Below are 12,239 nucleotides of genomic sequence, written 5' to 3'. Positions count from 1 at the left end.
TCCTCCAAATATCTATTATTAGAATAACAATAAATGCTACATGAAAAGACTCCCAAATGACTTATTTCCAACTGGCCATTAGCCTTTTTCATTTTGAGTTTTTGACTTCTGATAAATGCAAAATGTGCAGTACTGAATCAGCTTCTTTATTTTTTAATTTATTTATATATTTTTTGAGATTGAATTTCATTCTTGTTGCCCAGTTGGAGTGCAATGGTGCAATCTTGGCTCACTGCAACCTCTGCCTCCCAGGTTCAAGCAATTCTCCCTCCTCAGCCTCCCAAGTAACTGGGATTACAGGCACCCACCACCACATCGGCTAATTTTTGTATTTTTAGTAGAGACGGGGTTTCACCATGTTGGCCAGGCTGGTCTTGAACTACTGACCTCAGATGATCCACCCACCTTGGCCTCCCAATGTGCTGGGATTATAGGCGTGAGCCGCCATGCCCACCCCTCACCACCCCCGCCTTTTTTTTTTTTAAAGTCTCATTCTGTCGCCCAGGCTGGAATGGAATGACATGATCTCAGCTTACTGCAAACTCTGCCTCCTGGGTTCAAACCATCCTCCCACCTCAGCCTCCCAAGTAGCTGGGATTACAGGCGCCTGCCACCATGCCTGGCTAATTTTTGTATTTTTAGTAGAGATGGGGTTTCACCACGTTGGCCAGGCTGGTCTCGAACTCCTGACCTCAAGTGATCCGCCTGCCTCAGTCTTCCAAAGTGCTGGGATTATAGGTATGAGCCAGCATGCCCGGCCTGAATCAGCTTCTTACCAAAACCTCTCTCTAATCTCTTCTCTGTTTCTACCACATCTTCATTTTCCCTAGTGTTAAGCCCTAGAAATAATTTTGATTCTGTCTTCATCTTTTTTTCTCATATCTTAGTATATGTCAAGTCCTGTTTACTTTAAACTTCAAGTTGCGTTTCGAATCTACTGCTCTGACAGCTACTACCACCAGCCTTGTCCATACCCTATTTCCTGCTTCTAGTCTTTTCTCTCTAATCTTGTGCTTCTCAAGCAAGCAAAAAATCTTGTTTTTTTTTTTCATTATTGCCCCTATAAGGAGACTTTTTAGGCTTTTTCTCCCTTAATCATCCCCATCACTGAAATATTAATACCACAGGTAGACTGTGTATCTGTTTATGCACTGTTGTCCTTTGAAACTGTAATAATATCTAAGTCACCCCACCCCAACAAGAATTCACTTTCACCCACTGGGGGTGTTATCACCCCCACTGAGAATTCATGTTCAAATCATTCTGGGTATTACTGTCAACCTGGGCTAATCTCTTTAAAGTACCATTTCCCCCCCCCATATCACTGCCCTTCTCAAAAATGTTCAGCAGGCTGGATGCGGTGGCTCATGCCTGTAATCCCCACACTTTGGGAGGCTGAGGCAGGCAGGTCACTTGAGCTCAGGAGTTTGAGACCAGCCTGGGCAACATGGTAAAAACCCATCTCTACTAAAAATATAAAAATTAACCGGGCTTGGTGGTGTGTGCCTGTAATCCAAGCTACCTGGGGGGGCTGAAGTGGGAGGACCGCTTGAACCTGGGAGGCTGAGGTTGCAGTGAGCTGAGACTGCGCCACTGTACTCCAGTCTGGGCAACAGAGCGAGACTCTGTCTCCAAAAAAAATGTTCAGCAGCTCACAGCTCTCCCTCTTCTAATAAGAGAGCATGCATAAAGAGCCCGAGCCTGGCCTACATGTGTTCAATACATTTTAGTCTGCTTCACTCCTTTTCCTTCTCATTTCAATGCAGTTCTCTAACAAGATTCTATCAATTCACTTTTGTATTAACTGTGCCGGAAGTGCTCGTTTCCCTCATGTAGGCCAGCACTGGGCTTTTCTCGGATTTTGATATTGTTATCACTGTGCTAGATCATTTATAAAGTTTTCTCTGCTTACTCCAGGTCACAATGATTTTCTGTTGAACACAGTATTCTGTATTCCTCATCTCAGTGAACGCCAGCATATCCCTCCAACCTCCCAAAGTAGAAACTTGGAAGTCACTTTTGACTTCCTCTTCTGAAATTCCCGTATCTATTTGGTCAGGATTAACTATCAGTTCTGAGTAAGAAATAGTCACTCAGATCTAATTGTCTCTATCCCCACAGCCTCTTCCAGGTTACAACTGGAGAAAGAGCATCCTGGTTGACCTCACTGCACTTTGCTTTTCATGACTTCCACCTCTCTCTCATACTGAAGCACTAATTCCTTTTTTTTTTTGAGGTAAGTCTCAGTTTATTACCCAGGCTGGAGTGCAGTGGCATGATCCTGGCTCACTGTAACTTGTGCCTCCTGGGCTCAAGTGATTCTCCTGCCTTGCCTCCTAAGTAGCTGGGATTATAGGTGTGCACTATCACGCCCAGCTAATTTTTATATTTTTAATAGAGATGGGGTTTCACCATGTTGGCCAGGTTGGTTTCAAACTCCTGACCTCAAGTGATCCTTCTGCCTTGGCCTCCCAAAGTGCTGGGATTACAGGTGTGAGCCACCATGCCCGGCTGATATACTAAGTCTTCAAAATAAAGAAATGCCTCATCATGTCATTACCCTGCTTAGAAATCTCTGATAGCCACTGCCTTCAGGCTAAAAGTGAAATGCCTTGCCTTAAACAAGGGTCTCTACATTCTGCTTCCAACTAATATTGTTCTGCCCTCCACTCCATATACACAGAACTCTGGTCACACTCATCTTTTTATTAATCGCAGAGTCCTCTAAGCCCTCTCATGATTGTATGCCAATGATACTTTATTTCTATGTCTAACATGTTACCTAACATATTGTATTATAATTAGTCTGTTACATGTTTTTATTGCTCTTAGACTCGCAGCCATTTGAAGGCAGGGAGTACAGCTGCTTGGTATCCCTGGTGTCTAGCACTCACTCTGAGAGTGCTGGATGACTGAATAAATAAACTTAGTTATAGAGCATCATAATGTCACTTAAATGCTTTATGTGGAGTCACAAAAACACAAGTCCTTGACAAGCAGGCTGAAAACAAAAATTCTCGATTCTACTTCTTTTGATTCTTCATTGTGTGATATGGCTTATAACGGGAGTTCAATAAAATTCTATTACATGTATTTAGATGGAGTTGATTCTTTGTTCTGTGAGGGGGCTTCCTTTATCATTCCCTGACTTTTTTTGTATACCTACTCTGTGTTAGCCACTGTGCTAAAGGCTATAAAGGCTAGGGATATAGGAATGGACCAGGCAGACGTGGTCACAAGCCTCACATAGCTTATTGTCTCCTATGTCAATGACAATAGTTATGAGCGTAATAAATACCTCCCGAATGTTCTGCTGCTCCACCTCGTGCCGCTTGATCATTATTTTCCGCTTGAAGAAACGACAATTTTTGTCGTAGTACAGTCTCTGTTGAGTGAGAAGGTGGGCTTCCTCTTCAGCCTGCGTGTGCTGCAAGTTCTCTTTATGTTTGGAGATCCGCTCTTGCTTCTCTTTCTTGGGTGTGCTATGGTCCTCATTCATTTCCTAAAAAGAAAAGACAAAAACCGAGCCGGTCTCACTAAATGAAAGGGACTGTAACAGCTTACTGCAACTGAAGATTAAGTTATTTGGAAAGCCAATGCAAATGTAAGCACAGAAAAACTTGGTGTTGTATATCCTTCCCCCATTTTTTTTTTATTTGCCCTTTAATTGAGTATTAAGTGAGAGGGACACTTGTGAGTTTCCGTATCTTTGGCTTCTCACTCTCAGAAATTATTTGTTCACTCATTCACTCAACACAAACTTAATAAGCTCCTATCATGTGACAGGCAGTGTGCAAGATACACAATACAAAGGTGAGTAAAAGGCCATCATATTTGCCACCATGTGTCTTTACATTATAGAATCAAAAATTAAAGAACCGCAGAAATGAACTAAAAATTACTGTGATCACTGCTTTGAAGAGGATGTACTGGGTCCTATAAGAATTTAATAGACAAGATTTAATCTTGGTAACAACTAAGAAAAATTAGTAGGAGTTAACCAGTGGAAAAGGAGAGGGAAGAATACTCTCAGTAGAGCAACCAGCATGTGTAAAGCCCTAGGGGTGGGGGAGGAAACATGGTGCCATCAAGGGTTGAAAGAAGGTCAGAGTGGCTGGTGTAATGTAACATGAGATGAGTCTGACCAGGTAGGTGGGACCATTGAGGCTTTACAGGCCAATATAAGGACACTGATCTTTAGTATAGGAGAAATGGATTTCATGTATGTGAGAGTGTCATAATGAGATGCATTTCAAAATGATTACTCTGGCTGCCATGGGGAGAAGAGAATGAAGGAGGCAAGAACATATGAAGATAGTTGGGAGGCTGCTGGAAAGGTCCAGGCAAGAGAGATGATAATAGCTTGGACAAAGGAAGTAGTGACAAGACTGAGAGAAGTAGACAGATTCCAAAGAGAAGAGGTGACTATGCAAATGTCACTAGTTTGAATTTTAGGACAAAGCATTCTTCACTTGGGATTACAGAGTAAATAAACCATCTATATTTTCAAAAGGACAAAACTCACAATTTTTCCAGAATATCTGAGCAAAGGAAACAAAGCAGTGAATCAGATAGTTAAGACACTAAACGATGGTGAAAAGAAAAAGACTACTTGTTAAGAAAGTACAGTCGGCCGGGTGCGGTGGCTCAAGCCTGTAATCCCAGCACTTTGGGAGGCCGAGGTGGGCAGATCACAAGGTCAGGAGATCGAGACCATCCTGGCTAACACGGTGAAACCCCGTCTCCACTAAAAAATACAAAAAACTAGCCGGGCGAGGTGGCGGGCACCTGTAGTCCCAGCTACTCGGGAGGCTGAGGCAGGAGAATGGCGTGAATCCAGGAGGCGGAGCTTGCAGTGAGCGGAGATCTGGCCACTGCACTCCAGCTTGGGCGACAGAGCGAGACTCCGTCTCAAAAAAAAAAAAAAAAAAAAAAAAAAAAAAAGTACAGTCTACTCTTCTTTCTTCATTTGATTAGCTACTCACTCAGCTAAAATCTCCTTCAATTGCTAACACCTATTTTACTTAATGTTTTGTGATGCAGATATCATAGACTATTTTATCTCTTAGCCAAGAAGTCTCTATAAATCAATTTTCAACTATTCTGTTCCAGTGAAGCTGTAAGTGAAATCTTAGAATCGACAAGAGAAAGTGTTGTTTTCAGAGTAAGCTGGAGTAAGCTGGGATCACAAGAGGAAGGCTGGGTCATTCATCTCTTCATGCCGTGATGTCACTACTTGGTCTGCCATTAACCACTAGCCTGCAGACCCCGATTCAAATATAATCACAAAAATTTACTCCAAAATCAAGAATAGGCCAGGCGTAGTGGCTCACGCCTGTAATCCCAGCACTCTGGCTGAGGAGGGTGGATCACGAGGTCGGGAGATCGAGACCATCCTGGCTAACACGGTGAAACCCCGTCTCTACTGAAAATACAAAAAAATTAGCCGGACATAGTGGTGGGCACCTGTAGTCCTAGCTACTCAGGAGGCTGAGGCAGGAGAATGGTGTGAACCCGGGAGGCAGAGCTTGCAGTGAGCCGAAACCGTGCCACTGCACTCCAGCCTGGGTGAGAGAGCAAGACTCCATCTCAAAAAAAAAAAAATAAAAAATAAAAAAAATAAAAGCAAGAATAAATTAGTTCTGGACCATCTATCATTCTGTGCTGGGATTATAGGCATGAGCCACTGTGCCCAGCCAAGGAAGGTATTTAGAGTGGAGAAAAATCTCAAAATTTCTTAGGCTATCTCTGATCCAGCAACATCCTATTATGATATAAAAACTAAGCTCAAGCCAATAACTCAGAGTAAATGGAAAGAATGTGAACCTTCTGAGTTGGACTATTCTCTCTACACCCAGGTTTTCTAGACTTTATGGTGTCAGAGATTCTACCCATTCAGCCAGTGTAAATCAAATACAATTTTCTATTAGGTCTAACAATTACCAGTGGCTTACCTGGGCAGGGCAAAAAACCCCTAGGCCCACCCCATCGTCCTTGGTTTCACTTCCTAAGTAAAAAAGAATTGGAGGAGAACCTTGCTAAGTCCTCTACTGCTAACCTACAAATCAGAATATGAGCTCAGGCCAGGCGGGGTGGCTCACGCCTGTAATCTCAGCACTTTGGGAGGCTGAGGTGGGTGGATCACCTGAGGTCAGAAATTCAAGACCAGCCTGGCTAATATGGTGAAACCCTGTTTCTACTAAGAATACAAAAAATTAGCCGGGCATGGTGGCGTACTCCTGTAATCCCGGCTACTTGGGAGGCTGAGGCAGGAAAGTCTCTTGAACCCGGGAGGCGGAGGCTGCAGTGAGCTGAGATTGTGACATTGCACTCCAGCTTGGGTAACAACAGTGAAACTCCGTCTCAAAAGAAAAAAAAAAGAACATGAGCTCAAACACATGATTTTATATATACTAAAACAATGCCCCATATTGAATTTTATTAAACCTTAATACACTTAGTAAGTCTACAAATTAGAAATACTAAGGTTTATGAGAAGAAAAGTCCATGGAGCTGCAGACGATTCACCTGTAAGTACTGGTAAAAGGAGAACTGAAGAAATTTGAGCTTTCAGATCAAAGTGCAGTTCTTCAAGAACTTCTTAAGTCCACTAGTGGTCTTCAACCAAATATTCCAGAATCAATCATTCATTTATCAAATATTGACATGTACAGGACACAGGGATACAGTTGTGAGCAAACAAAAACATGGTATGTGCTCTTATGATGCTGACCAGTTAGTAGAGTAAGTAGCTCAAATAATCATTAAACAAATGTATAATTAAAAGCTCTAGTGTTAGGAAACCAGAGACATCTGTCTTGGTTGAGGCAGTTAGAAGAGGCTTCCCTAGGGAAGTGATATTTAAGTTAAGATTCTAATAACCGATCCCATGTCATACGAAGAGAAGAAGTAGGAATTAACCGAGCAGAATTGTGGTCAGGGAGGGCTTGGGGGTAGGGAGAACATCTTGGCGGAAGAAACAGTATGTGGAAAGACCTTGGGGAAGGGTGGAGCTTGATATGATAAATTTGAGGAACTGAAAGGTGACTATGGTGGCTGGTGCAGCGAAGAGTGGGTTGAGGGTGGGGGCAGCATTAGTGTGAGATGCCACTGAACGAGTAGGCTAGGAAAAGACTGTGTAGGGACTTCTAGGATTTTGACTTGTCCTAAAAGCAAAGAGAAGACAATGGATTTCAAAACTATGCAGTAGAATGACCAGATTTATGGTTTGAAAAGATCACTTTGACTGATGTGTGGAAAATACACAGGAAGAAGACAAGAATGGTTTAGAGTTCTATCAATGGTTTTTGAAATGTGGTCCCTGAAGCAGCAGCAGCAGCGTCATCTGGGAACTTGTTAGAAACACACATTTTCAAACTCTACCCCAGAAAATCTACAGATAGATTTTTAAAATCTGAAAATCTGGGGGTGGGTTAGCGATCTGTTTTAATAGCATTTTAGGTAATTTTTTTGTTGTTGTTGTTGTTGTTTTTTTGAGACGGAGTCTCGCTCTGTCGCCCAGGCTGGAGTACAGCGGCCGGATCTCAGCTCACTGCAAGCTCCGCCTCCTGGGTTTACGCCATTCTCCTGCCTCAGCCTCCCGAGTAGCTGGGACTACAGGCGCCCGCCACCTCGCCTGGCTAGTTTTTTGTATTTTTAGTAGAGACGGGGTTTCCCCTTGTTAGCCCGGATGGTCTCGATCTCCTGACCTCGTGATCCGCCCGTCTTGGCCCCCCAAAGTGCTGGGATTACAGGCTTGAGCCACCGCGCCCGGCCAATTTTTTTGTTTTTTCAGACAGAGTTTGGCTGTTGCCTCCCAGGCTGGAGTGCAGTGGCGTGGTCTCAGCTCACTGCAACCTCTGCCTCTTGGGTTCAGATGATTCTCCTGCCTCAGCCTCCTGAGTTGCTGGGATTACAAGTGCGCGCCACCATGCCTAGTTAATTTTTGTATTTTTAGTAGAGACGAGGTTTCACCATGTTGGCCAGGCTGGTCTCCAACTCCTGATCTCAGGTGATCTGCCCGCCTCGGCCTCCCAAAGTGCTGGGATTACAGGTGTGAGTCACTGTGCCCAGCCAGCATTTTAGGTTATTCTAACGTAAAGTTTGAGACTCGCTGGACTAGAATATTGATCACAATGCAGTATGAGTGAATGTTACGTTCCAACCATTCTAATGGCAACTTGGTGAGAACAAACATTGGTATCCTTACCTCTTTTATTTTTTCCTTACAAATCTTATACTGCTTCTTCTGACTTTCTAAGAAAGTTGTCAAATCTTTCTTCTGCTGGGCCAAGATCTGTTGCTGGAACTTCTTCTCATCTGCTGCAGCTACCTTTGCCTGATAAAATAACAAATGTAAGATGAATCTGTTCTTTACACAGAATTCAGTGGTTTATATACTCCAATGCAATAAGAGAGTCTATAAGTGCTAATAAAGTGACATTTTTGAACAAATAATAAAAGATAATTGTTTTCTGAATTTTTTGTATCTTAAACAAACAAACAAAAAACAAAACAGAAATTTTCACCATTGAAAAATACATTCTGGGGCGGGCACGGTGGCTCATGCCTATAATCCCAGCACTTTGGGAGGTTGAAGCAGGCAGATCACCTGAGGTAGGGAGTTCAAGACCAGCCTGACCAACATGGTGAAACCTGGTCTCTACTAAAAATACAAAATTAGCCGGGCATGGTCGTGCATGCCTGAAATCCCAGCTACCTGGGAGGCTGAGGCAGGAGATTTGCTTGAACCTGGGAGGCGGAGGTTGTGGTGAGCTGAGATCGCACCACTGTACTCCAGCCTGGGCAACGAGAGCAGAACTCTGTCTCAAAAAAAAAAAAAAAAAAAAAAAAAAAAAAAGAAAGAAAAAGAAAAATACATTCTGAATTATGGGAAAAATACGAAGGTAAACCATAAACATACTTTATCGAACACAAAAACATTCATGGGATGAAAGGAGACCTAAGAATTTTCTTTTTATTTTGAGATGGGGTCTCGCTGTGTCGCTCAGGCTGGAGTGCAGTGGCACGAGCTTAGCTCACTGCAGCCTAAAAATCCCAGGATCCAGTGATCCTCCTGCCTCAGCCTCCTGAGTTGCTGGGACCACAGGCATGCAACACCAGTCCTGGCTAAGTATTTTTAAAAAATGATCATACAGACTGGGTCGCACTATGATGCCTAGGGTCATCTCAAATGCTTGGCCTCAAGCTATCCTCTCCTCAGCTTCCCAAAGTGCTGAGACTACAGGCATGAACCACCAATGCCTGGTCAGAACTAAGGATTATAATAAAGGTTTTAAAATCATATTGTTGATAGGCCAAAGGTTAAGTTGTAAAAATGTATAAACAACCATGCCTGGCCAGTTATAGTCCAAGAATCAAACTCTAACTGATTAATTATTCCAGCTATCTCGTTTTCCAGTGGTATCATCCCAAGTGTAATTGGAAAGCTAATGACATTTTGTTTTCTTTTCTTTTTTTTTGAGACACTCCCTTTGCCACACAGGCTGGAGTGCGGTGGCATGATTTCAGCTCACTGCAACCTCCACTTCCCGCGTTCAAGTGATTCTCAAGCCTCAGTCTCCCCAGTAACTGGGATTACAGGCACACGCCACCACATCCAGCAAATTTTTGTATTTTTAGTAGAGACGGGGTTTCAACATATTGGTCAGGCTGGTCTCCAATTCTTGAATTCAAGTGATCCACCTGCCTCAGCCTCCCAAAGTACTGGGATTATAGGCGTGAGCCATTTTGTTCTCTTAGGCACCTGCTGCAATCCACAACAGTCACACGTCATGACATTTTTGGGGGTCCTAAATGAATAAAACACATACTATATAAAAGGTAACCCAATAAATACTGGCTCCTGAAAGTGACCAAATCTCTTTCTGGTAACCATTGGGTGAAGGATATATGTAAGACAAGTGACTTGGGAGATAGAGAGGGAATTATGCTTCATGGCTCATGGCTCTTTTTATGTATCTTTTTCACCTGCAACTTCCATTATGGACAATTCTTCCATTATGAACAATTCTCATAACATATTTACCAAGTCAAATCTCAAGAAAGAATCTGACTGATCGATTTAATCAACATCATCCTTGTCTGGGCAGAGGTTTTCATGCCAGACTGCCTCACAGATTGATGGCTGTTGGGGAAATCTTTCTACAACCTGATGGTTCCTTCCATGTGGAGACAGAGACAGATAGAGAGACAGAGAGACAGAGAGAGCGAGCGAGTGAGCTCAATTATGGAAACACCCTGGAACCGGGTCCCCAGTCACTGCATCCCCAGGGAGCACATGTCCACCACATTTTTCAACACTATGGAAGTCTCATGGGGGTGGCAGGAAAGGTGACTCAGTTTTAGCACTGCCTGAGCAGGCAAGTGTGCTTAATTTTGTTTTCCTGCAGACATAAATTACCTTTTGTACCTAACATGTATTAGTAATAAAGATGATATTATGACTATTTGCCTTACCCTTCTGCTGTTTTTTTTGTTTTTTTTTTTTTTTTTGAGATGGAGTCTCGTTCTTGTTGCTCAGGCTGGAATGCAATGGTGCAACCTTGGCTCACTGCAACCTCTGCCTCCCGGGTTCAAGTGATTCTCTTGTCTCAGCCTCTCAAGTAGCTGGGATTACAGGGACCTGTCACCACACCCAGCTAATTTTTTGTATTTTTAGTAGAGATGGGGTTTCACCATGTTGGCCAGGCTGGTCTCGAACTCTTGACCTCAGGTGATCCACCCACCTCAGCCTCCCAAACTTCTGGGATTACAGGCATAAGCCATCATGCCCGGCTGTTTTTTTTTTTTTTTTTTTTTTTTTGAGAGGAAGTCTCACTCTTGTCACCTAGGCTGGAGTGCAATGGCATGATCTTAGTTCACTGCAATCTCCACCTCCCAGGTTCAAGCAATTCTCCTGCCTCACAGGCACCTGCCACCACGCCTGGATAATTTTTGTATTTTTAGTAGAGTCGGGGTTTCACCATGTTGACCAGGCTGGTCTTGAACTCCTGACCTCAGATGATCCGCCCGCCTCGGCCTCCCAAAGTGTTGGGATTACAGGCGTGAGCCATCGTGCTTGGCATTTTTTTTTTTTTTTTTTTGAGACAGGGTCTCACTCTGTCACCCAGGCTAGAGTGCAGTGGCACAATCTTGGCTCACCGTAACCTCTGCCTCCTGGGGTCAAGCAATCCTCCCGCCTCAGCCTCCCAAGTAGCTGGGACTACAGGCACGTGCCACCACACCCAGCTAATTTTTGCATTTTTTGTAGAGATGGGGTTTTGCCACATTGCCCAGGCTGGTCTTGAACTCCTGGGCTCAAGAGATCCACCCACCTTGGCCTCCTGAAGTGCTGGGATCATAGGTGTAAGCTACCACACCTGGCCTTGTCTGCTTTTAAAATTAGCTTAGAACCTGGATGAGGAAGACACACATTCCCTAGAAAACCCAAACAATTGCTGGACTCATTATTTGCTCCCTTTGCTCAGGGGCCCATCAGCTGTAGGCAGGGATTATCACCACTATAACAGACTATTTGTAGAGCAGTTTTCTTTTGAAGAGGACTGTGGGTGTGGCAGATACAGTAACAAACTTGTGTTGTGCACTTTCTCAGAAGATGGCAGCATCTTGTTTCCCTTTACTTGTACCCAGGCCACCATCAAGAGACGGATAGTCAGAATATATATATATATACACACACATATATACACACATACACACACACACACACACACACACACACACACACACACACACACACACATATATATATATATATATATTTTTTTTTTTTGAGACAGAGTCTTGCTTTGTTGCCCAGGCTGGAGTGCAATGGCACGATCTTGGCTCACTGTAACCTCTGCCTTCAAGGTTCAAGTGATTGTCCTGCCTCAGCCTCTTGAGTAGCTGGGATTACAGGCATGTGCCACCAAGCCCGGCTAATTTTAGTATTTTTAGTAGAGATGAGGTTTCACCATGTTGGCCAGGCTGGTCTCGAACTCCTGACCTCAGGTAATCTGCCCGCCTCGGCCTCCCAAAGTGCTGGGATTACAGGCGTGAGCCACCACGCCTGGCCGCAGAATATATTTGAATGGACAAGAATGTAACATACATTTTCAGTTGCTATTTGAACTCTGAACAATAATTTTACATAGCCCCATAAAATCTAGAAACCCAATTTTGCCACCCCTCAAACAACAATTTTCCTCCATCCCCAACTCCTGCCTCCTGCTAACATC

The 12,239-nt window shown here is 43.6% G+C and overlaps 1 protein-coding gene across 7 annotated transcripts in view; it reads right to left on the bottom strand.

Annotated features, from left to right (window-relative positions):
- The window catches only part of TAOK3 (TAO kinase 3), a 235,342-nt gene that overhangs the window by 21,593 nt on the left and 201,510 nt on the right, over nucleotides 1-12,239 (bottom strand). For all 7 annotated transcript variants that reach the window (XM_010368266.1, XM_030939977.1, XM_030939973.1 and 4 more), the window contains 2 exons: nucleotides 8,210-8,338; nucleotides 3,299-3,502 (listed from right to left, as the gene is read on the bottom strand). In XM_010368266.1, coding sequence (XP_010366568.1) covers nucleotides 3,299-3,502; nucleotides 8,210-8,338 — 333 coding nt within the window. The remainder of the gene's footprint in view (nucleotides 1-3,298; nucleotides 3,503-8,209; nucleotides 8,339-12,239) is intronic.

The sequence above is a fragment of the Rhinopithecus roxellana genome, chromosome 10 (assembly GCF_007565055.1).
Source record: "Rhinopithecus roxellana isolate Shanxi Qingling chromosome 10, ASM756505v1, whole genome shotgun sequence".
Classification (NCBI taxonomy): domain Eukaryota; kingdom Metazoa; phylum Chordata; class Mammalia; order Primates; family Cercopithecidae; genus Rhinopithecus; species Rhinopithecus roxellana.
This window is presented reverse-complemented; position numbering and strand designations above follow the sequence as displayed.